The 27,130-nt window shown below is 42.0% G+C and overlaps 1 protein-coding gene across 7 annotated transcripts in view; it reads left to right on the top strand.

Moving 5' to 3' along the window:
• KHDRBS2 (KH RNA binding domain containing, signal transduction associated 2) overlaps window positions 1-27,130 on the top strand; it is a 2,055,883-nt gene that overhangs the window by 1,237,988 nt on the left and 790,765 nt on the right. For all 7 annotated transcript variants that reach the window (XR_011260416.1, XR_011260414.1, XR_011260412.1 and 4 more), the window contains one exon: window positions 10,593-10,675. Coding sequence is in view for 2 of the 7 variants with exons in the window: in XM_069606187.1 (XP_069462288.1) it covers window positions 10,593-10,675 (83 nt within the window). In the remaining 5 variants the exon portion in view is untranslated. The remainder of the gene's footprint in view (window positions 1-10,592; window positions 10,676-27,130) is intronic.

The raw sequence follows: 27,130 nt of genomic DNA, 5'->3' as shown, positions 1-27,130 counted from the left end.
CACAGTTTGTTATTACCCCTGCATCCCTCCATCTCCACACAGTCCCTCATTACCCGCACAACCCTCCTCATTGTCATAGTCCCTAATTACCACCACATCACTCCTCCTCTTCGCATTCAGTCATTACCCCCACAGCATCCTACTAACCACAGTCCTGAATTGCAGCTGCATCACTCCTCTTGGTCACAGTCCCTAATCCCATCTCATCAAATTTGCTCATATTCCACATCCCTTCTCCTCATCCCAGTAATTCCGTTCCCCTGCAACACTTCTCTGTATCACAGTTCCTTTACACACACACACACACACACACACACACACACACACACACACACACACACACACACACACACACACACACACACACACACACACACACACACACACACACACACACACACACACACACACACACACACACACACACACACACACACACACACACACACACACACACACACACACACACACACACACACACACACACACACACACACACACACACACACACACACACACACACACACACACACACGCACTAATAGTAAGTGGTTGTAAAATGCTTTTATAAAGCACAGATTATCACCGGGTGAGCAGTATCAAGGCACAGTAGAAATTAAATAAACATGCACAATATACATACAGAGAGTTGGGTTTAGGATCCTTGGTTCGAATGGCGCCATTGGAACTGAGGTACCTAAACCCAACTCTCTACTTTCACAACCACTGGGACTTCAAGACCTCTGTCGCACTGGAACCTCAACACCAGGCTGCAGGAATAATCCAAGTCACCCTAGAAAGAACAGGTCAGCGTGGGGTTCCACTCTTCATATAAGCTCCTACCTTCCTCAGAATCACAATTTACATAAGACATACAAAATAAAAAGGATAACATGCAAGCTATAAAAAGGATTGAGATCAGAACATAGTCAGGATAAAATAATCAATATCAAAGGAATCTCTAGGTAAAGTTACTGCACATCAAAGTACACAATATGTTTTGCTTAAGTCTAAATTTAAAAAGTGACATTGCGGAACACTTTCTAATAGATAGTGGTAGATTGTTCCATAGGGAACATCCAAAATGTTGAACCAATCTGCTCCCAAAACAAGTTGTACTATATTTGCTTACGGCGAGTAGATCCTTATAGCTGGACCTAAGGGAGCGAGCTGGAGTTGGGTTAAGGCCATCTTAGTGGGACAACAAGAGGCAATGCCATAGAGAATCTTTCATATCTGTGTTAAAACGTTCTCACCCCTATTTGAGACTCTGTAGGCCAATGCAGGATCGTCTTGCTTCTTGCTTCTAACACATGGTCAAACTTTCTTAGGCCTCTCATCACTTGCACGATTTAAAACAGCCTCCAGTTTCAAGAGTAATTTCTTTGAAATACCCAGATTGATAAGCAATATTGAATTTGTGATAACACAACAACTTCAATCAGGGTTTTACATGGTCTTTCTCTAGCAGATAAGCACATGTGCTTATAGTATAAATATAACAAATGTGTTTTTTTGCCCCGCACCTACCTGTTTGGCAAATGACAACTGATTGTCAAAGTCTAATTTCTGTCCAACTCTACAGCTAGAGAGGAAGCTCCAAGACCAGTAGGCTAGAAAAAAGGTGGGGAAGATTGTGCCACCCTGCATAACAATACAATGTCTGACCGCTCAGGACTAAAAAAAAAGTGTTCTGCGTCCAGCATTTCACAAAGCCTAAGCAGTCTTCCACAGCTTGACCTTCATTAGGATTACTATGAAGGTCAACGAACATTTGTATTTCTTCAGCATATAGCTGATATATCAACCCGTCCTTCTTATCAATTAGCTCTGCCAAAGAGTACATGTAGATATTAAAAAGGAGGAGGGATGGTGCTGATCCCTGTGACACACCTTTGTATATCGTGTGGCTAGTGGAAACACAATTGCGTAGCTGGACCCTCTGTTGGCGGGTCTTTAGAAATGAATTCAGCCACACTAGCACAGAGCCAGAGATATTCATGAATTCTTCTATCCATTGCAGAAGACTGCTGTGCTCCATAGTATTGAATGCTGCAAGGAGAGCTAAGAGAAAAAAGAGCAGCACGATTGCCTCTATATGATAATTCCAACAGTTTGTCATGAATACATAAAATTGTTGTTTATCTACTATGTTGTGGATAGAGACCGGATTGCATATTAGCTAACACATTTCCATGTTCCCAAAAATCAGACAGTTGATTCGCAACCAACCTGTTCCATGATTTCACTTAAAAAAGGGAGGTTTGAAATTGGCCTATTGTCCAGCATGGTAGGGTCTAGTTGTGGCTTTTTAAATAGAGGAGAGATGTGTGCCTTTTTCAAAAGAGTAGGGTTACAGCCTGTTTGTAAAGAGGCATTCATGATGTAAACCTGATCTTACACCAACAATACAACATGATATTTAATACATCTAGGAGGTACAGAATCTAAAGAAGCACCAATGGGTTTAATCCTGTTTTGCTTATCATATCTGCCCCTGACAAGAGGTTATATTTATTCAGAGATCTATGGTTACTGTGGTGTAGGCTCAAGTGGACATGTAGGTATTCTAGGTTCAGCTTTGACAGTCCCTCGTAATTTTTCAACATTTTCCACAATAAATACCAATTTACATCTCTTGGATCTGAATATCAGAGTTATGTGCCTTAGGTGCACCCATTAATTCCTGATGAATGTAAGAATCCTTACTGAAAAACAAGCTTTCGTAAACTATAAAATGGCTTTCTTATAGACTAATCAATGCTTATTACATGCCTTGTCTAAACTTAATCAAATATACACCCTCATTCAGGCTTGGATGGCATCCCATGGCCTCTGCCTGAATGACAGAAAAACAGCGATCATGATCCTTGGCTCCAAAGTTAACTTAAATAAACTAACCCCTAACTATGCCTCATTCAATATAGATGGAAATACAATTAAAACAGTAAATGAGGTAAAACACTGGGATTCTATTTGGATTCCACATTAACCTTGAGGAAACAGGTGAACTCCTTAGCTTCATCGACTGCCTACACAGGTAAACTCATCAGAGCATGCCGACCGTACCTGTCTGAAGCTAGCTGCATCACTTTGGCTAACGCCCTCATATTATCAAAACTCGATTACTGCAATGCACTTTACCTAGGAGCCAACAACTACATCCTCAATAAATTGTAAATATTGCAAAATAATGCTCTGAGGAGTGCCCTTAAACTATCCAAGAGAGAGAACATCTCCAACATTAGAAGAAACCACCACTGGTTAAAAATGAGTGACAGGATACTACTCAAAACTACCTCACTCACCTATAAATGTCTCAATGATGCAGCCCCCCCATACGTTGAGAACAGAATAACCAGAAAATCCTCTACACCCCCGTCCAGAGCAGCTAATTCCCACTGTCTAGAGAGTATGAGGTTCAAGCTTACCAAATCTGGAGGTGGCAGCTTCCCAGTTAAAGCTGCACAATACTGGAATGCACTTCCCCAGAACCTAAGAACTGACCAATCTTACGCCAACTTTAGACGTAAATCACTAAACTGGTTGCGGTCCATTGACACATAATGGCCAAACACCTGTCCACCTTCTCTCCTCCTTACAATCTTAGGGAAACATTTATGTTAGTTAACTGTTAATTTAACTGTATCTTTTAACTGTATCGATAGCTGTACTAATTATTATCTGCATTTGTTATTGCACCTATCATGTCCTGTATTGTACCTCTACTATGCTGTAACCATGCCTAAAGTATTATTTTCTGCTGCGCCCAGCTACCCACGGGTTTGGTACCCATTACCAAATAAATAAACAAACAAACAAATAAACAAACACCAATGAGGCTCTAATCGGTGACCTTTTCTTTTAAACCGGCACATTTCTAGCTCGAACCAATGGTTAGTGTGGGCATGATTAGACATCTGATCTCATTGGGTCAAAGGAGTCAGAGTCAAGACACCATAGGACCGTGCTCATCAGTTGTAGCTTGTGGAAAGACTGCTTTTCCTTGGTCTGTGGATTTAAGAAAGACACCTGTATACTAATGTCACATTGAAAAGTGATTAACGCATGATCTCTCCATGATAGTGGTGAAATAGCTACTTCATTTAAAGAGATATTACAATCCAGCACTAAACCCTAAAGGTGTCCAGCTGCATGTGTAGGGCACATGATTGTTGTGTAAACCCTAAAACATGCAATAAATTAATAAAAATCGTGCACTAAAAAATTGCCATTATTATCTAAATGAACATTAAAATCCCCCAAGAGAACATTCTTAACAGATCAGAACTGGAGCTCTGCACAAAACTGGTGAAAAGCTAAACATACTGCATCATATTTTGGTGGGCGATAGAGGACTGAGATTAGGACTGAACAATCCACTCATGTTGTGATTTTAAGGGTGCAGTAGTAAGCGACTTGCCATAGGTGGCATGGTTTGTGGCATACACTTTTATTTTACCAAAAGAAAGATTGCACCTTCCTCTTGTAACTCTGAGGGGTTTCCGTACCTCACCTGAACTACTAAGGGTCCTTTCAGAATGTTGAAGCTACTAAAATGTCCACCATCCTGTGTTAGAAATCCTGCCTCTATCCCTTAAACATATAAGTAAACTAATTAAGTAAACAAATCTTCTTAGGCCAGAAGAATGACTCCCTTCTTCTGGACAGCGAAAGTTCCAAAAGGGTTTCGAAACCTGGGGGAATGACTACTTTCCAAAGGTTGCAGGTCATTTTTCAAGCACCAAACAAAGTTCCAGTTTATAGCATTGAAAAGCAGTAGAGTTCTCAGTTCAAACTTCAAAGATAAAGTTACAGCTGAAAACATCAATATCCATTATTTCCCATAGTTATTTCTTTACTAGTGTGTTCCTGGAGGTTGTCTCCCTTCTCCTGGACTCTCGTTTCACTTGATTGAAGAGAATGTCTTCCCCGTGGCCTTCCTCAGGCTTTGTTCTCACAGTTCATAATACCAGATGGAATATCTCCCTTCCCCTGGCATTTTTCAGGCTTGGTTTGCAGTTCACAACACCAGGGGGAATGTCTCCCTTCCCCTGGCCTTTCTCAGGTTTTACTTCACACAGTTCCTAACTTCTTTTCTTTTTTTGGGGTTTACTTGGTATCTTCCCCTTACCAAGTACTGCTACGAGGAAGAGGATCTGTGCTGCGTGCAGATGTCGGGTACCAGACCCTGGTTTCTCTTGATGTTTGATCCTGCCCACTTAGTCCACTCTCCTGCCAAGGATGACCGCTAGGTAAACATCACACTTCCTGGTTTGGGTCCCAGAACCCTTGTTCTCTCCTTGTTATGTACCACTCCCTTGGCTCACTCTCCCACCAGGCTCTCCTTGTCTCGGGCACTCTTCCTCTTCCACATCTGTTAGTTAAAACAGGGCGAGGACATGGGAAAATGCTTTCTCCCAGGCCATTGGCCTTGCTCATATAACATTTCATATGACATCAGTTATGATATTACAAGAATAAACTTTAGTAAGGCATGTGTTGGAAAATACAGCATATGAAAGCCCTTCAAATTCAGTGGATGTTGTAAAATAGTGTGCCATAGTTTCTTGTTATGTAATTGATTATATAATGTGTGATATCAACAGTGTGCTCATGGGCTGCACATCTCAGATTTAGGGTACAGTATCTTTCAATGCCTAACATATTTCAGAGGCTTTGTTGTGTTCAACCGAAACTTTGTTGACAGGTATTGACTTGAAACAGGTTCATCTCTTTCAACAGGTAGCTGACTGCTGCAAACTACTACTTATCACATCTACACAATATTTTCTGACAATTTCTTAGTGTTATATGGGCACAGTTTCAAGATGTGTCTAGAAATACAAGGATGAAACTGGTAGTAAACATTCCAGGTAGTTTTATTTTAGGATATGTGTTCTTTTCAGATCTCAAGTGGATTTTTTTCCTTAACCCAGGAATTGGTACTTTACAATCTATATGGTATTTAGTTATACAGTATACCATGAATGAGCAAAAATGAAGTGGGTCACCAAAAAGTAATATATTTATACTTATTTAAAACAAGTCCAGCTATGTACCCAATCACATAACTGAATTTGTTTAAATGAGAAGAAGTCTTTCAGTTGTAATGTGTTAGCCTTCCAAAAGCCCCCTTTTCTTAGTACTTTTTAGGAAAGGTTTTCTTTTTAAACTTGTAACTACAGTTAGAGAGTTATGTTCTAACTTTCGGTCAAAATATGAAAGTGCCTTAGTCCTGATGCCTTTACTAAATGGCACCGAAGAAAAGTAACACCATAAACAAATATTAAAGAATATCAGGTGGCCTTACGTTGTAGAACCATTCTTCAAAATGGTGGTCATTGACATTATTGCTTGGCATCAAAACGTCAGACAAATTTGATGTGCCATTTATGGTAAGTGCTACTACGAAAAATCATGTGCCTAGTACAAATACATATGATATGATAAGCCATTTATAATGCACCTGTACACAAGTGTTTCAGATGGCATCTGTAAATTCTATGGCTAATAAGTTTTAACTTTTTCGGCACTTCAGTATGAAATATTTCCCAAAATATGCTTTTTGGCATGGAGGAAGACTGATATTCAAATGAATGTTTCTTGTTTCTAAAAGATACAGTGATCTAAAGCATGGTTGTTGACTCTTCTGCATGGCAGCAAATCCATAGAACTGGTTATTTGGACAGGTTTACGCTGAGTCAAGGGGCTACCGCATTTTGCATAATGTGAAAAACCTGGGGTTTAAGGTTAGCTTACCAAGGGTAATCCAGACTTGGACCCCTAGCTCAATGTATTTAGAGCTATACAGTTTTACCTCACTGATGATGCCCAACAAAGCTCAAACACATGTCCGGGGTTGCTCTTGTTCAAAGCAGAATTGCCTAGCATTTCAGCTACACTGACTGATATGTAAATGGATATTTCTTCTCTGTAAAAGGTGGATTTCACTAAATCGTGTTTGTAGACCATCCTGAGTGGGAACCAACCGGTAGTACAGGTATTGTGTCCGTGTTTGTTCCCAGGAAAGGCAGGCAAGAGGCTCACACGTTTGCATACTTTCTAAAATGATTCTATAATTATTTACAATTTACAATTAAGAGCACAATATCCTTTCACTAACAATGAAATCATAAGTGATGCAATATTTAATGTCATCAGTGATGTGATTAGTCATGTCATCAGTGTGTGGTTATGGCTTCTGCATTTCACACCAGGGGGCTAATTGGTAAGGTCATGAATGGAGCTTTCAGCACCTCCTGAATTTCAGTTGTTCATGTCATATACAGATCTCTCTCTGTCTCTCTCTCTCTCTCTCTCTCTCTCTCTCTTTCTCTCTCGCAGTTAACCCTGCTATACATAATATACATTACAGCCTACATTTCTGACAGTGTCACAGGTTCACAAAATCCCCAGAATAGGCTTATAGTTTGCATTCCATCTACTATGCATGAGCGGAATCTCAGCACTGGCTTTAACTAACAGCATATGCGCATTATAAAAGATTGTAGGAACATTTTACATTTTGCAATCTACGCTATCTTCAGTGGGACACTTCAATACTTCTAGAAAAATTTGAAATGTTTAGGTAAGTCTAAGGTTAAGATAGTTGAATACTTACGAAATTCAATTACAGTAATTTGTGCGACCTAATCCTTCTATAGTACATTGCCCCTTTAGCAACCCTCTTTCGAAAAGTTCACATCATCATGTTACTATCTCTAATTTAAAATATGTATCTGTGATTATGTTGAAGTACATTTTCTCATGACCTTTTCTACCACTTATAGTGAAGAAAGTAAATTGACTTTTAACGTAAGATCATGTGTATGCATGTAAAGATGTATAGAACATTATCCATGTTCAGTGTGTCTTTTAATGCTTCATGGCAAATTTGGGGGTGCAGGCAGCAAGCAGATTGCAGAGTAAAGATGCAGGATTGGGTGCAGAGAGGGTGAGAAATATTCAGGAGAAATGGTCTGGAGAGTAAATGGAAATGGAAGACATGAGATGAGGAGGAATCGTGCCATGGAGGCATTTACACATAATGTATATGAAGTTTAAATGGTCAGCCACCGAAGTGACAATACATTAGAGGGATTATAATCACGAGATAGGCGAAAGAGAAGATGAATCGAGGAGGAATAGACAGAACAAAGGGGGCATGTTCATAAGTGGAACAACCAAAAAGAGTACTTGTGTCGATAAAAAAACTAGTGAATATATAAGAAGCTTTGTACCTTGAAAAGAAAGGCAAGTGGCAGCTTTCTGAACATTAAAAAGGGAAAATCATGCAATAGTGGAGAAAGGAAAGCGTACAGTGAAAACAAAACCAAGCCTGCAGCAGAAGCAGTAAGAGAAAGAGATGACAGGGAAAGGAGATAGTGAACAGAGGTAGGCAAGGAAGAATTGTAGAAGCAGGGAAAAAGTAAACCTCGGTTTTAGAAAGATTGAGATGTAGATCGTTTTCTAACATCCAAGATTGGTTAGCCACTAGGCAAGCTGAATGAGTCGAGTGTAGAGTTGCACTAAAAGTATTGAAAGAGAACACGATTTGAGAATTTTCAACGTAGAAATGGTCAGAGATTCCAAAGGAGGAGATAATAGAAGCTAAAGAAATTGTATGAAGGGAGAAAAGAAGAGGACCCAGAACAGAACCTTGTGGAACACCATGTTGTAAAGGGAAAGTTGATCAATATTCACCTGCCCAAGAGACTGAGTAGGTGCATTTAGTGAAAGAGGATGATAAGGTAGAAATAAAGATAGGCAATTCAAAAGAATGAAGATTACAATGGAAAGGGTTGCAGACAGAGGATACCAAATGTGAAAAAAAGAATTAGAAAATGTGAAGGAAAGAAAAAAGTGATTAGATCAGGGTCTCTGAAAACACTGAAAGTAAGGGTGCAGTAGAGAAGTTGGAATGTGAAAGAGATAGTACAAATGGAGGATTGAACTGGGCGATTACCAGGAGGTGAAGAAAGAATCCAAATTCAGAAATATAGTATGGCAATGCAACCACCATGGACAGAAGGACAAGTGGTGAGAGAGAGTCAAGTGCAAGAAGTTCAAAGAGCAGCAGAGGTTATATATCCAGAGAGAGTGACCCGGGTTGTAGTTAGACAAAGAAAAGCAATTTCAATCAGAACCATGGTTCAATAACTCAATGGGCTTTATTAGAAATGGAACTAACATTCCATAAAACTACCTTGCTGGGAAGAAAGAGGGTCCAGAAATGTAGTGAGAGAGCAGATTGTTACAGTTGCAAGGGAGAGCATGGTGGATAGGGTAACACGAGATATAGTGGACAAGGATAGAACCAGTCATATTTAGGAATATGATAGTCGATTGGCTCAAGGCAGAAAATAAATTGAACATGGATCTCTCATATAGTCTCACAGAGAGTTTTCAGAGGTGGGAACTGAGGATGAAAAATGTCCCTCCATCAGCAAAGGCATCAGCCTAAGACTTGTAATTTATTTATTTATATTTTACATTTATAAAGTGCACCAAACCCGTAGGCATCAAGGCGCTCTTACAAAAAGTTACACTTTAGTCTTGAGTGGACATGCAGAGTAGAGAATAGGTGGGAATAACAATGCAGATCCCGTTTAATAAAGATTTGTAAAAGAGTAGAATAGGTGTGGCTGAAGAGCGCTTTCATTTTCATTAGAAGTGGGCAGCATGAAAAATAAATACTGAATCATTTTCTTAGTATTTTGCACACATTGACATAAACCAATGACAGGGTGTTTACCTTTTCAAGTAAAAAATGGAAATCAATTTTCTGACTCTTACAAAAGATAAGAATATTTTCATTTTTACACGTACACATTGTACAGTCATATATAGACTGTACTTAGAGGCTGGTCTTCTGCGTGAAACGTGATACAAGAACCATTTTTTATTTAGATTTGATAATTGTGTGGTTTGAAAGCATCATCACATGTATGATATGATAGGTTCTGTGTCGCTCCATGTCGTCTTGCTTCCAAGGCAAGAAGGTTGCCCCGGGGCTATCCTCCTAAGACACTACTATATTATACAAGTTACTAAAATGCTTTTTCCTTTAATATGTATTACCAAATTGTGGGATATTTTATTCTCCTCTGTAAAGATGATTAGTAACAAATACTAAATAAAGCTCAGTTATTATGCTAACATGGTAAATAGCGGCCGGTCAAGACAAGAGTGCCAGGCGTATGCACCAAAGTAAGAAGCCCTTTACAGCAGTGTCAACATGAAGATTTCCATGTCCAGAAGGCCTGCTACAGGAATGTTGGAGTTCCCCACTGGAAGAGAAAAGGGCACAGGCACACACGTCGCAAGACAGGCCGAATGCACATCAGCACAGGCCTCACACCTGCCTTCGTATGCCACAAATGCAGCTGAAACAATTGAAAAAACATGTGGAATGTCAGATAGACCTCACAACGCAAGCAGGGCCCCCTAGATCATGGCAGGACACACGTGAATTAGCACGGGCCTCAATCTTGCATTGTAAGCAGCAAATATACTGCAAGAATATCTTTTGGAAAAGAGATGTACGCATATATGTATTTTATTATATCATCATTGTCTTTTTTACTTAGGCATATGATGATGGATATGGCGGTGAATATGATGATCAAAGCTATGAAGAATATGATGACAATTACGTCAACCAAACTCAAAGGTATGTTTTCTCTATGTGTTTTATGAATTAAAACAAACTATCTTGCAGATAATAAATGTAAATGCATTTTAATTACAAAGACATACACATATTGAATGCGTTTTTTAAAGCACTTTGAAACACTCCCAACACATTATATGAACTGTTTATATTCATAGCGTGCATATTAATAAAATGTAAAATTCATCTCAAATAAAGAAAAACCGGAACCAAACCAATAACAAACCACAATGAGGTCTGCTTTGCTACGTTTCTAAATAAACGCAGATCAGTAGCAGACCACCTAAAAGAAAGACGCATGTACACACGTTCTATTCCAGCATTCTGCCTCTATGGTTTTGAAATGACCTGCCTTTGAATTTCAATGTGTAATGTGCAATTCATTGATATTAGGACACGCCCCATTCAATGCGGTGCATGACAACATGGTACAATGCACACCGACATGTTTCCAGTGTTTTTTGCTCAATTGCATAGCACTTAACTTGTAATTTCACCCATGTGTCCTTGTACAAGACGCATGACACTTCTTAGAATGTTGGTTTTTGATGCATTGATGAGAAACATCCATATATTGTTTCGTAATTTGAGGCAGCTTGGCTCAACATACATGGTGGGTGGTATAGTGTTCGACAACCTGGGTTCTGCGACAGATATTTTGTCTCCCAATCGTTTTCACCCTGGATGATGGTGTTTACTCCTTTTTTTCTAAGACAGAACTGGTGCTGTTTCAAGGAGTTGTAGTGTTTGCTCTTTTCTTGAAGGCAGTGGTGATGTGTATTTAGAAGATATAATTAATCACGACTATCGTTTGCAATTTGATTTGCTATTTGCGCTCAAGGCAATGCTGAGAAATGGATTGGAAGAATGGGACTCTTGTATTCCTAATAGGGAAGGGGAATTGTGAAATATTTAAGGTGGGCATAATGTTTTTGGACAAAGTGCTGTTCAGAGCTTTTACCTAGTGCATTTATGAGCCATGATTGCTCACGCCACCATTCTATTTTCCAAATGTCATGTAATAATCTGTGCTTGTTTTCTTATTGTTTATTTGTGTTTACATGTTCTTCTGGGAAATTATGTGTGCTCCCTTTGCAGCAGGTTTTCCTACACATCCATAAATATGCAATTTTGTCTCGGGAGGATAGCTCAGCGGCAATGTGCTCGCCTTGGAAACAAGGTGACACGCAGCAGCACAGGTACGATCCCCGGGTGCGCGCTTAGAAACCTCTGGGTATTAAGTGAGTTATAAATAACCTATCATATCATATCTTATAAAGCTGAACATGTATTCCATCTAACATGTGAATTGCGTAGGTACACAAGGCAAACAGACACATAGGGCCTCATTACGAGGTTGGAGGTAGTCATGGCGCTATTAGCGCCATGACTACCTCCAATACCAGTACCGAGTCCGCCCTGGTTCAATGGGGACTTAGAGGTCTATTCCGACCTTTGCGGGACCGGTAAGTCCCCATTGAAAAAGGCAATCCCCATTCCCATTTGAGCCCCCATAGGGCTCAATGGGAATGGGGAGGGAGCTAATAACGGTACTGCAATTTGCAGTACTGTTTTTTGCTCCCTGGTCCCTTTGCGGCTCCAGCTAAGGGAGCCTGGTAAAACCAAGCGCCCATAGCGGGACCCGCTAAGGGACCTCGGAATAGGGCGCAAAGGGATTACCGGCACCAATGCCCTTAACGGTGCCCGGTGTCCCTTTGCGAGCACCTCGTAATGAAGCCCATAATTTGGAGAGTGTATGACTGTTTGTTTGTTTGTTTGTTTATTTATTTGTATGGCGCACCTTACCCAGGGGCAACAGGGCGCAGGCAAAAGATAATTCGAAGCTTACAGTGTTGCAGAAATATACACTTTGAAGTAGTAATAAAAATAATCAGAATTACAGGAAAAAAAATATACAAATCTTCATACATACAAAGTCAATATCTATACAGGGGTAAATATACAGATATGTACAGGGCTGTTAGAGGCGGGTAATCCTGAAAAAATATTCAGGATTACAGGAATAAGAGGTATACAAGTCTTCAAACATAAAAAGTCAATATCTATACAGGAGGTAAGTGTACAGAAGTATGCAGGGCTGTTAGAGGCGAGGGCAGAATCACAAACAAAAGTATCACTATCTATACATAGGTGTAGAAAGTGCAGCTAAATGCAAGGGTTATTGGAGTTAAGGTGACTGATGAGGTGTCTTCTAAAGTGCAAGTATGGTTGGTCAGCTCTTAGGTTGTGTGGCAGAGAGTTCCAGAGCGTGGCAGCTTTCACCGGGAAACTGTTCCCACCAATGGTGGAGAGTTTGAATCTGGGAATTATCAGACGGTTGGAATTGATAGTTCTTGTTTGGCGGATGGAGGACTTTCTCTTTACCTTGTCCATCAGATAACTGGGGGCGGCATTGTTGAGGGCTTTATGGGTTAGGGAGGCCAACTTTAGTTTGATTTTGTTGTCTGTAGAGAGCCATTTCTGTTGGCGTCTAGTGGTTGAGATATGATCTCTCTTATTAATGCCGAGGGCAGCTCTCAAGGCATTGTTTTGTAAGATTTGGAGCCTGTGGATAATGGCTTTGTTGGCACCGCTATAGAGGGCATTACAATAATCAAGCCTAGATAGTATGAGTGCTCTTGCCAGGATCAGGCAGCTGTCATTGGATAGGAATGGTCTGCCTGCCCTTATTAATTTGCAAGTGTACGCAGTGGTAGATGCTAGTGAGTTGACCTGTTTGGTGAATGACATAGTGGCATCCAGATAAAAGCCAAGGGTTTTTACTTCCCTGGATACTCTGATGAGATTGCCATCTATGTTGAATTCGGCATATTCAAGGCCTAGTTTGTTGATATTAGCAGGGGTACCTAAGATGATGAGCTCTGTCTTGTCATCATTCAGGCATAGACCATGAGATGCCATCCATGCCTGAATGATGAGATATACCCTATTCACCAACTCTCTGTCCTTACTGTGATCCCCTGAAAGTGGGAGGAGAATCTGAGTGTCATCAGCATAGTTAGTGTAGGTGACACCCAGATGGTCCAGATCGTCGAACAGGGGTTTGGTGAAGATGTTATATAGTGTGGGGGAGACGCATGAGCCCTGCGGGACTCTGCAAGTGATAGGAGAGGGGTCTGCTGCTGCTGAAGGGGAGAAGACTCTCATAGTTCTCTCACTCAGAAAGGATTCAATCCATTTGATAGCTTCTGGGGAGAAATGAGCAGCTGAGTCAAGGTGTCTGCAGAGGACCTTGTAGTCGACGAGGTCGAAAGCCGCGGAGAGGTCGAGTAAGAGGAGGAGTGCTGTCTTGCCCTTGTCCCTCAGATCATCAATTTGGGTTTTCAGATCGATGAGGGCTGTTTCCTGGAGTGTTCAAGTTGATACCTAAGCTCTTTTTCCTTTAACTGATTTAAACAATGACATATTAAGTCATGTCTGTCCCTTTGTTAGCAAGAAGAATGATGACTGCCCTCCACAAAGCCTTCTTTCCATACATAATCTGCTCATTGAAGTGCACTTCTTAGTTTCCTCCTGTTACTTGCTATAATTCATATTTATCTCTTTCCAATTCACTGTTTTTGACTCCTTCATCTCCTTCTACTCATCTTAACTTGTTATATATTTAATTTGCCGTACACGTGGCTCGTATTTGTTACACATGCTGCCCCTGGCTGTCTTTACCATTTTCAAGTAGAGTCACCTTTTCACATAATTTTGCGAACTCATTTAGACACATTGTATTTGCCGATAATTTGTAATCTCTAATGGTCGATACTTTGTCTAATATGAACCATATATTGACCCTCATCTGAATCAAACTGTCCCTCTTAATCTTCCGATCATTGTATTCAAAATGTTAACCAAACATGGAAGCATTTCTTGAAAAATATACTCTAATGATTCTTTGGTAATCTCATCACCTAACCTCTCTCACCATGGGTCCAAAGTGTTAGACGACCAAGAAGAAAGTCTGAACAAATCTGGTATCTCTCAAGGCTTATCAATCAGATAAATGTACCTCTGTCATAGTTAATACTTGTCCAAATTCATTATTAAAGGATGTACCCTCTCCCAACGATAACAACGGATTAGTCTTGTCTACTATCTGTTTCAGGACTTGAATCTGTTGAAATAAACAACCTCATACAGTGCTTAATCACAGCTTGACATAACCTACAATACAGCCTAAGAACCCTTCTGAAATATACAACACGCTTCTGATAAAGTAGCTGTTTCATGCCCGCCATATGCCACTAGTTGACTATTGCCCTCATTCTTCATCAAAATAAAACATCAGGGTATTAGTTGGACTCACCCACTTTATGCCACTTTGTTTTATTTATTTGGACTTAAGCTAAGGCATTAACAGGCTTAGAACTATATATAAGAATTATGCACCGTAAAATTCAAAGCACTGAATAACACAAATACAATTCTTACAAATTATCATCACGAAACATCTATATGTTATAATTTTAATATCTCACCAACATAAATTGGTTATGGAATAATATCACAGTTATACAGTACATCACTCACTAAATCCAATGTACATGAAATGGTTATTCTGCATACAAATATAAACATCATTAAACCCATCACAAAATACCAAATTGAACAAATTATCTAAGCCACTTTACTCTTGAGTTAGTTAATATATTTATCTATTCATTTATAAAGCACACAAAACTTGAAGTACATCGTTAATGTACCAAGTTAGTGAACATTTGAAAAAGCACATTCTCATTTCAAAGCTTTGCACCTTTATTTTCTTAGCTGCCAACTCCACATTTTATTGGATGGCTAGTTGTATTTTAAAACCTCTGAATCTGAAGAAAATGTTCCAATTAAGGGTCTGACTCACAGTGCGTTTTCCTATGGGATTGCACCATTATAAAACGCTTCTGTGAATCAGCCTATAAATTTGGAACAGGCTAATAGTCAACCATTGATACCAGAAGGTCCTGAATAGCGTTTTTATGTCACATTTGACAATTTGCCAATCAGCCATGCAAAGCTCCCTGTGCTCTCTGTCCTTGGACTTGTCTGGCACAGCTTTTACCTGATCTATGCCATTTGCCACTCGATTCTTCCTCCAGCTACTGGATTCTCGTGTACCCTCTCTCACTATCAAATTCACCTCTTTCAAGAGACGCTCTCCCAAATTAAGCCTCAAACCATCGTTTTATTATTGTTTTGCCGTGAGTCACCAAATACAATCCCCAAGAGCCAGCGACGGCCATCCCCGCTACCAAACAATTCCCATCTGCTCCTTTCCTTTTTTCTACTTTTCCTTGTATTTCCACCATCCATCTCTACCTCCACCCATCTGTTCATTTTGCTTTACCTTATTCCAACTCCTTCTAGGGAATGTCACATCTTAGGGGTTGTCACATCTTCCCATGACACATGCTTCTTTTTGGCAACTATCCCTCTCCTCATGCTGACTTGCAAATGTAACTCCATCTGCCAACAACCTTGCGCTGCCTGCTGAACTCTCAGATACATGTCCCCTGGTTCCCCTTGTGCTCTATTCAAAAGAACAATTGAACTCTATCCTGGCACAGAAACAGTTTGCAATTCTCATGGTTTACCACACACAGACCATATCACCCAAAATATGCCACACAATCTTTCTTCATGAAGTGCTATCATTTTCCTTATGTTTTTTGTTTGCGTTTAATTCATTTTCATTTGCACAGACCCTGATATGTTCATGCACCTACTATCCTGTTATCACTTGTCTACCTCATGTAAATCTAACTATACTATACTCTTCCAAGAATTCTAATTGCTTGTTGAAGTTAACTCACCTCCTCTACAGAGCGTGTATTTTACCTGAAATTCTCCAATCACTTTCCTGTGGGAATGGGCGAATGCGCATACATGTACTCGTTTTTGGAAGGAGCAGGCCTGTTTATCCAACGAAAATATTCATCTTTCTTTTTAGTGCAGTTTAGAAGAACACCGTGGAATTCATTAAATAGGGATAACACATGAAATAGACAACAGAGATCTATGGGAAATGTTTTTCAAGCAGAATCAATAAGAAGATCCCTATATCTATTTACAAGGCAGTGTTAATTTGTTCTAAAAAAACAGATAATCCTTTGCCTGTTGGTGAAGTGAGAAAAAAGCAATATAAAAAGTATCTGACTCAGAGCATGGAAGCGAATGTCAATTAAATGTTAGATAAGGGAACTTCAGCTCATTTTAATTTAATTTACTATTTATTGTGATATAGTTTATATTATAAACTTTACACAAACTTACATAACACATATAACATATAATTAGAAACAACAAAATAGCATATAAAACCATAAACTTATAGTTGTAAATCCTGCTTTCAGGTAAAACAATAACACAATTCTTAACCAGCTTCTTATAAGGTTATGCCCAAACCAACTTCCACTCTCCGCCAGATGTTATATAGTGCTATCAGTAGACTCATACTATTGGAGTTAAAGCAGTGGTGCCAAAAAGGTTCTTTCTTAATGTCCTCGTGATTATGAGCTTATCTCCCCAGGAGAGAATTGATCGTACTGGTCATTGCAAGGCATTCTGTCAAAAGATGCTTAGCTGACTCTAACTGATCTTGTAATTTACACAGGCGGCAAATCCGTAATTCAACAGCAATTTTATCCTTTCTCCTGGTGGTCATCAGAGTAGACAATTGCTCCAGTCAGAGCAATAAAATGAATCATCTAAGCCTTACTGACAGACAGAGGTTCAGGTATCTCTGGGGCTTCATGAACTCAGTGTCATGATCTCTGCTTCCAAAAGGTCAGGGTTTTCCCAACTCCCTTGGAAGCAGATCCATAACCCAGGTTCCGAGTGCCAACCAGTCCCAATTGGGACCGTTTGGACCCAGTCCTGGCGCCAGTGGCACCAGGCTCATAAATATGCCCAGTCCCAGCGCTGGAAGCGCCGGGCTCATAATGCTTGGGTGGACTTAACTGCAGCAGACCATGCTGCTTACTTGCCTGCCAGTTGAGCATCTGATCCTCTTCTGTTTGGAACTACTTTTCCTGTTGGGTGGGGCAGGAGCCACTCCCTAGATTCAGAACACTGGAACTCTTCTGGAAAGCAGGAACTCTTTTCTTACCTAGGCGTGGCTGTGGAAGGAGACACCTAAGCACTACAGGAGGCTATTTAAACCACACCCGATGGATGAATCTTGCTTTGCGTTATTCTGCATCCTCTGCAGCAGAACGCTCATCGTGTCTTCTGCATCTGATCCTGGGCCTAAGGGAAAAGGCTTACCATCCTGAATCCAGTCTTCAGCAACACCTATAAAGACTAGAAAGAACAGGTTAGCATTACGGTCTTCAGTGACAGCTCTTCACTTACCTAGTCCATCGGCTGTCACCAACGCCTCGCGCTGCATTCTGGCATCTGAAAGACAAAGGCTTACCTACTCTTCGTGCGCTCCGGAGGTCTTCACACTGCATTCCGGCATCTGAAAGACAAAAGCTTACCAACTCTTCGCACGCTCCGGAGGCCTTCGGCGCTGCATCCCGCATCTGAACGACAAAACAAGGTGCGTTTAAAGACATTGGGGAACTTTAATACTCACGTGCCATTACTCCTTTCCACATCTAACCCAGTGGGTATTCCGGCACCCTGCAGCCGCTCCGAACTTGTACCTGCAAAATAAAAAGACAGTTAGAGCGCATCGTGGAGCAGGAAACAAGCGCTTACTTACGTGCTTCCAGGCGCTTCTATTCATCACACGGGCTCCATTTTCAACTCACTTCAGGCCGTCATCCGCCATCGCCGGAACCCTGCAAAACAAGAGACATCATTACTAAAGACTTTAAAGACATTAGAATTACTCGAAACCTACCGTTCGTGCAGTAAACGACGGACAGCAGTCCTCTGAAGTCAAGAGGCCTGCTCCCCTTATCCAGTGAAGAAACTGGTTACAGCACCCTGCCCCGAGGCAGATGGAGAGCACGGCGTTCACTTACCTAAGGTGAGAGCGTTAACCTTTGGGGTTCTACAGGAGAAGAGAAAGGGAAGAAGAGAGAGACATTCAATAACCCAGTTCCTTAATCCCATATTTTCTATCTGCAAACATCTTACCCTTCGAGTCAGACATACAGTGCACAGAGGTCCAGCCCAAAGAGCCAGCCGTGTGTTACACATCACCTTTGAAGATAAGGTATACGCCCAGTCAAGACCGGCGCCTCTACGGGAATCAGGTGAGCGTTACAGAACGCAAAGCCTACCACAAAACTCCCGTCCAGGCGCTATGGAAACCTCGGATACCGACCAGCTAGCCCAGTTACTTGGGGAACTAAGGGCAGAAGTGCATGCAGCCCGTCAGGAAACTAACGCTCTAAGAAGGGAACTGATTATTTCCAAGGAGCGAACAGATGATCTCGCTAGACAATTGCTACAGTCACAAGCCGGACAGACCCCGTTACCCGCATCTGGGGGAAATCTTCCTTCTACATCCTCTATGAATCCAGTGCAGATCAACCTACCTGGGAATGTACCTCTGGCTCCGCCCAAACGATTTTCTGGTGACCCAAAGAGGTTTGCAGTATTTATCAATCAGTGCCGGTTGCATTTCTTATGCCGGCCAGCAGCCTTTCCAACTGATCAAGCTAAAGTAGCTTTCGTGCTTTCGTACCTTAGTGGCAATGCGGCAGACTGGTCGATCCCTCTAGTAAATCAAGATGATCCGGTCCTCCATGATTTTCAAGCTTTTCAGCTCAGTATGGAAAAACTGTTCGCAAGACATTCACAGGGGCAGGCCTTGGACAATGAGCTTCTTTCGTTGCGACAAGGTAATCAAGACCTTTTGGCTTATATTGCGTCTTTCAACAGACTGATAGTGGAAACTCAATGGCCTGAGGACAAAAGGATTACGCTGTTTTATAGAGGTCTACGTGGAGATCTCAAAGATGTGTTAGCCCAAGTAGTGAATCCCCCACAAGATTGTTCGGACTATATAGACTTAGTCGTTCAAATAGATCACAGACTGCAGAACAGGAAGGCCGATCGTTCCAAGTTTGATGCTCGAGTATTTTCCAAACCGCCAACTCCTTCCAAAGGAGTAGACTCCGGGGAACCCATGCAAATAGGGGGTCTGAAAGGTCCTCTAACACAAAAGGAGCGGGAAAGGAGAAAACAGTTGCAATTATGCCTCTATTGCGGAAACTCAGGGCACTTTCTTCGAGACTGTCCGGTGAAACCTGCCAAGAAGGCAGTAGGAGCTGCAGTTACCAAAGTTACAAACTCTGAGCAGGGAAACAACCTCGCCCGACAAGAATAGAGGTCCTCTTGCCGAGCGTGAAAACCAGTTCCGTGACCTCGCATTTCGTGATACCTATGGTCCTCATTAGCCCTGATAATCCGGATCGATTACATGCAATTGAAGCTTACGTCGACAGCGGTGCCATCGGCAATTATGTGGATCATGAAATGGTTTTGAGGATGAATCTACCTCTTTGTCCCAAGGCTGTAAAGGACGTCATTACTACGGTGGATGGTACGGAGATAGCCTCCGGCCCAGTAACGCATACCACTCAAGAAGTGACGCTAGTAAGTCAAGATGGACACCATGAGAAGATCGTGTTCGATGTGATCAAGGCCCCTCAGTTTCAGATTATTCTAGGAATTCCTTGGTTAGAGAAACACAATCCTCTGATCGATTGGCGAGCAAGAACGGTCCAGTTTCCAGAATGTGTCTCTACTTGTCACCCTCCACCTGGTGTTGCACTGGCAGCAATTTCTTCAGAGACTCCCCAGTTACCTCCCGAATACCTAGAATACCAAGATGTTTTCCGGAAGGATCAGGCTAACTCTCTACCTCCTCATAGGTCTTATGACTGCCAGATAGACCTGATACCTGGATCTACTCCTCCTTGTAGTAGAATTTATGCCCTCACCGAGCCTGAGAACCTTCACCTTCGACAATACCTGGATCAATACCTGGCAAATGGGCTTATTCGTCCTTCCAAGTCCCCTGCTTCTTCAGCTTTGTTCTTCATTCCAAAAAAGGAAGGAGACCTTAGAACTTGTATAGATTATCGCTCCCTGAACCAGATCACCGTTAAGAATAGATATCCGTTACCTTTGATCCCTGAACTCCTGGACCAAGTCAGAAAGGCATGCATATATACAAAGCTGGATCTTAGAGGAGCTTACCACTTGGTACGAGTAAAAGAGGGCGATGAATGGAAGACGGCCTTCCGCACCAAGTATGGGCTATTTGAATATCAGGTCATGCCCTTCGGACTTTGCAATGCCCCGGCCGCCTTTCAATATTTTATGAACGATGTTCTCAGAGAGCTCATAGATGTGTGTGTTGTTGTTTACATTGACGACATCCTCGTTTATTCTTCATCGGAATCTGAACATCGGAAACACATGAAAATGGTCCTCGAAAGATTGCGTCAACACAAACTTTTCGCTAAGTTGGAAAAATGTGTTTTCAACGTGACTGAAGTTGAATTCTTGGGATTCATATTATCACCTGGCGGAGTGCGTATGGATTCAAAGAAGGTCGATGCAGTTCTCAAATGGCCATCACCATACACCGTAAAAGGTGTGCAAAGCATGTTAGGCTTCGTTTATTTTTACCGCAGGTTTATCCCCGAATTCTCTCGAATAGTCCAGCCCATCACTGCCTTGTTAAAGAAAAACAAACGTTTTGAATGGTCTACCGAGGCGGAACAAGCTTTCCAGGATTTGAAGACTAAATTTATCCCTGCACCAATCTTAAAACACCCTCGCCCCGAACTCCCCTACATCGTGGAAACTGATGCTTCAAGCCTTGCCATGGGGGCAGTTCTATCACAAAAGGACCCGGTAACCAATCAGTTGCATCCCGTGGCATTTTGGTCCCGCAAATTCTCGCCTCCTGAAATCAATTACACGATTACTGACAAGGAACTTCTGGCTATCAAGTCTGCCTTTAAGGCTTGGCGGCATTATCTGCTGGGGGCCCGACACACCGTTACTGTGATTACGGATCACCGAAACCTGCAATATTTGAAAACCGCAAAAGCCCAATCCTCTAGACAACTCCGTTGGGCATTATTCTTTGCCGAGTTTGACTTCATAATTACCTATCGACCTGGTACAAAGAACGGTAAAGCTGATGCCCTTTCTCGGATGGGAGTGGAAGAACACTTGATCAACCCTAAACCTGTACCAATCATTCCCGAACAAAGAATTCTGGGTGTAATCGCCACAAAATCCATAGAGGAAGTTAAGGATAAAGCCAGGCAACTTGTAACTCCAGCAGACATACAGAATTGGCATCTGCAGGGAAAGGACTTTGCAGTAAAGGACAACTTATTGTATTTCCAAGAACGATTATACCTACCCAGCACAGATTTACAGAAAAAAGTAATCTCTTGTTATCACGATTATTTAATGGAAGGACATCCCGGTATGGCCAAGACCTCAGAAAAGATCAAGCGCTACTTCTGGTGGCCGTCTTGGAAAAAAGATATCAGAGACTTTATAATGTCCTGTGGAGTATGCGCCCAAAACAAGAGTCAAAAGGAAAGACCAGCAGGCCTCTTACGCCCTATTGACATCCCACCTCGCCCTTGGCATAATCTTTCTATGGACTTCATCACCGATCTACCTCCATGCTCCGGATACAATACGATTCTAGTAATCGTGGACTTATTCTCCAAGATGGCGCATTTCATTCCGCTCAAAGGCTTGCCAACAGCAGCAACTCTGGCCCGAGAATTTCTTGAAAACATCGTCCGACTGCACGGTTTTCCTTCGGTTCTAATTTCGGATCGAGGTAGTCAATTTATTTCTCATTTTTGGCGAAGTTGCTGTCGGTCGGCTCAAATTGATGTGAGACTATCGACCAGTCACCACCCTCAGACCGACGGACAAACCGAGAGGACCAATCAAACTCTGGAACAGTATTTACGCTGCATGCTGCAACAAACTGAAAAAACTTGGAAAGACATCCTTTGGATAGCCGAATATGCCTACAATAACTCTGTCCATTCGGGAACTGGGAAAACCCCGTTTTTTCTTTTGTACGGCAGTCACCCTCGAACCTCGGAGTTGGATCCCCTCCAAGATCTTGAAACACCAGCAGTAGACTACCTGCATTCTACAATCACCCAAGCCTTTAAGGAAGCTGTTTCTCACCTTCAAAGGGCTAAAGAACAATACAAGAAAGGAGCAGATCAACATCGGAAGGAAGCCCCTCAATATCAAGTAGGGGATCAAGTCTGGTTATCCACCAAGTATCTACCTCTAAAAGGGCCACGCACATTCAACCCAAGATACCTTGGTCCCTATTCCATCACTACCATAGTAAACCCAGTAGCGGTCAAGTTGGACTTGCCCCCGCACATGAAGATACATCCGGTCTTCCACGTCTCTCTATTAAAACCCGTGCAACCTCAAACCCGACTAACTAAATCTCCAAAACCTATCCTAGTTGATGGAGAACTCGAGTTTGAAGTCAAAAGCATTCTGGACTCCAAGATCTCCAAATCTAAACTATTTTACCTAATTGACTGGAAAGGCTACGGCCCCCAAGAGAGATCCTGGGAACCTGCTGAATATGTCCACGCTCCTCGCCTAATCAAAAGATTTCACCGAACATTTCTTGACAAGCCAAAACCCCCGGAGAAGCCCGGTTTGGGAGGGGCCTTGAGGGGGGGTACTGTCATGATCTCTGCTTCCAAAAGGTCAGTGTTTTCCCAACTCCCTTGGAAGCAGATCCATAACCCAGGTTCCGAGTGCCAACCAGTCCCAATTGGGACCTTTTGGACCCATTCCTGGCGCCAGTGGCACTAGGCTCATAAATATGCCCAGTCCCAGCGCTGGAAGCGCCGGGCTCATAATGCTTGGGTGGACTTACCTGCAGCAGACCATGCTGCTTACTTGCCTGCCAGTTGAGCATCTGATCCTCTTCTGTTTGGAACTACTTTTCCTGTTGGGTGGGGCAGGAGCCACTCCCTAGATTCAGAACACTGGAACTCTTCTGGAAAGCAGGAACTCTTTTCTTACCTAGGCGTGGCTGTGGAAGGAGACACCTAAGCACTACAGGAGGCTATTTAAACCACACCCGATGGATGAATCTTGCTTTGCGTTACTCTGCATCCTCTGCAGCAGAAAGCTCATCGTGTCTTCTGCATCTGATCCTGGGCCTAAGGGAAAAGGCTTACCATCCTGAATCCAGTCTTCAGCAACACCTATAAAGACAAGAAAGAACAGGTTAGCATTACGGTATTCAGTGACACCTCTTCACTTACCTGGTCCATCGGCTGTCAACAACGCCTCGCGCTGCATTCTGGCATCTGAAAGACAAAGGCTTACCTACTCTTCGTGCGCTCCGGAGGTCTTCACACTGCATTCCGGAATCTGAAAGACAAAAGCTTACCAACTCTTTGCACGCTCCGGAGGCCTTCGGCGCTGCATCCCGCATCTGAAAGACAAAACAAGGTACGTTTAAAGACATTGGGGAACTTTAATACTCACGTGCCATTACTCCTTTCCACATCTAACCCAGTGGGTATTCCGGCACCCTGCAGCCGCTCCGAACTTGTACCTGCAAAATAAAAAGACAGTTAGAGCGCATCGTGGAGCAGGAAACAAGCGCTTACTTACGTGCTTCCAGGCACTTCTATTCATCACACGGGCTCCATTTTCAACTCACTTCAGCCCATCATCCGCCATCGCCGGAACCCTGCAAAACAAGAGACATCATTACTAAAGACTTTAAAGACATTAGAATTACTCGAAACTTACCGTTCGTGCAGTAAACGACGGACAGCAGTCCTCTGAAGTCAAGAGGCCTGCTCCCCTTATCCAGTGAAGAAACTGGTTACAGCACCCTGCCCCGAGGCAGATGGAGAGCACAGCGTTCACTTACCTAAGGTGAGAGCGTTAACCTTTGGGGTTCTACAGGAGAAGAGAAAGGGAAGAAGAGAGAGACATTAAATAACCCAGTTCCTTAATCCCATATTTTCTATCTGCAGACATCTTACCCTTCGAGTCAAACATACAGTGCACAGAGGTCCAGCCCAAAGAGCCAGCCGTGTGTTACACATCACCTTTGAAGATAAGGTATACGCCCAGTCAAGACCGGCGCCTCTACGGGAATCAGGTGAGCGTTACACTCAGTTTATGACGTGCAAACTGATAAACATCTGCCCCATTCATTTCCAGTGATTGATTGTTGAAAGCAGTTTTCAGAGTTACAATTCACAGACCTAGGAAAGAAGCTATATCTGAATTGTAACACCTAAATATTCAAAACCTAGATGTTGAAGCAATATTTTATTCTTTCCCAGGGCACTTGAACACAAGCAATAATAAACAGCACTCAGCTTCCAAATGATGTTCATTTATAACTTTGAACATTTTGAACTCTAGCACATGTCATTGTATTAACCTTTTGTTAGACGGGCTTAGTCGATCTATTGCCAAATTGTATGACTGATAAGATTATCTTCAAAGAAATAGGGCCACATTACAAGTTTTGCGGTGTGGGAAAGTACCGGTAAAAGTGCTGGTAATTCCATGACCAGCAGTTTTACTGCACCACAAAGCTACAAGTTTTCAGGTGGGGGTCAATGATTTATCTCCAGCCAAGAGCTGTAGGTGAATCAGGCCCCCACTGGCAAATAACTGCCAGTATTACTGGCAACAAGAATACTGGTGCCGATAATACCTGCAATACCCTCTATGGAATTGGGATTTACTGCCCTTTCTGCTACCTGTAATATCCCAGAAATTATGTGATAATGTGCTCTAGCACCTTGAAGAGTCTTTTGTGCTAGATGGAATTACAGTAATAGATCTCAGACCAAATAATCGGGCAGAGTCAAAGAGTATGGCAAAGTACTACTTTATTCTCAGTTAAATAAAGAAGGGTCAACTTGCAGACATTGGACTGATGCTTGCACACTCACAACCAAGTTTGATTACATGGAGGTTTTATACCATAATATGCGTCATCTATGATGTTATTCTAGATGGCAAAATACATGTAGAATGACAACTACCCATTGTCTCGAGAGGATAGCTCAGGGGCAACGCACTCGTCTTCAAAGCAAGGATGATGCTGAGCAACACAAGTTTGATACCAGGGTTTGTGCTTAGAAACCTCTGGTTATTAAGCATGTTATAAATGACTCATTACAATTGCAATTACAAAACCTATTGTTGGAAGTGATTGGTGAAGGGAAAATATCCTTATATAATACAAAAGGATCAGTGCTTCATTGCCTACCCCTTTTCTTTAGGGTACACCTTGAACTGCCTCTAAACTCATACAGTACTGATTATGATGAACAAAACATCAGTGGATTGGCTCCTGCAACGTTTTATGTTAGGTTTTCTCCCAAGTCCCAACCCCATTGATTGGTTGGCATTTGATTCCACCCTTTGATTGTTAGCTCCTTAGCATCATGTACATAAAACAAAACCTAGGTTCTTCAATCCTGTCAGACTTGTGGGATGTCTTAATCCACTCATCCAAGCCCTGCAACATCACTAGGCATTGCTGGCAGCAGAAACATCAGAATGGCCAATGGAAAGTATTCTGCTCGCTCAAAATCATCCAAAAATGCGCAGTGAAAACCTGAAAAATAGGCAGCCATCCACTTTTGCCTATCTTAGTGAGCACAGGAGATCAATGCCTAAAACCACCATTGGACCATCCACAAAGCAGCCTGAAACCACTTGGAAAAAGCAATGCTGATTGCCAAAAGCAACACAGAGCTTTTTTGGAATCCGTTTCTTGATTGTCAAAAATTGCTAAATTCCTGGTTCACAAATCACCTAAAAGATCCAACCTCTTTGTTGGGTGTTCCACGTTATTCTACTGCAAGAATCCACATCAATACAATGTCAGGAAAAATCATATGTTATTTTTTTTACAAGGAGCTATGTTGCAATTGACTAGAAGGAATCTGATGTAGTTAAAACTTCAAGAGGCCTTCTATCCATGGGAACCCTTCACCCCTTATCCCTAGACAAAGGAGACTTCCCCTGTCCCAGGCCAAGAGATTGACAAACTGGTGTGAACAGGAACTGGGGAGTGGCACCCTCGACTGGTGCTCTGCTGCCTGGAAACAAGACAATGGATTCTTTCAGATGAATAGAATATGCTGATTTGGGTGTGCCTGGTCAACAACTGCTCTAGCAGGAAGGCAGGCCATGTGACCTTCTGACTGACCCAGCTCTGGAGGGCGGACCAGACTGAGATGTGAATTGGATGGAAAGCAAATGTATGTTTTATAAAAATGCTTATAACAAATTGTACCAAGCTGACCAAAATGTTAAAATTTGAGATGGTTACAATGAAAAATTCACTCACAATTTAAGACTAAGCTGGACGCCGCTTGATGTTCTGAGACCAAACCCCGTAATGTATTAATGTTGTAGGTATGATGTTTATGCTATGAACATAAGACTTTACCGTAATATGCCCAGAGAGGGTCT

The sequence above is a fragment of the Ambystoma mexicanum genome, chromosome 4p (assembly GCF_040938575.1).
Source record: "Ambystoma mexicanum isolate Mex_15411 chromosome 4p, UKY_AmexF1_1, whole genome shotgun sequence".
NCBI classification, from domain to species: domain Eukaryota; kingdom Metazoa; phylum Chordata; class Amphibia; order Caudata; family Ambystomatidae; genus Ambystoma; species Ambystoma mexicanum.
This window is presented reverse-complemented; position numbering and strand designations above follow the sequence as displayed.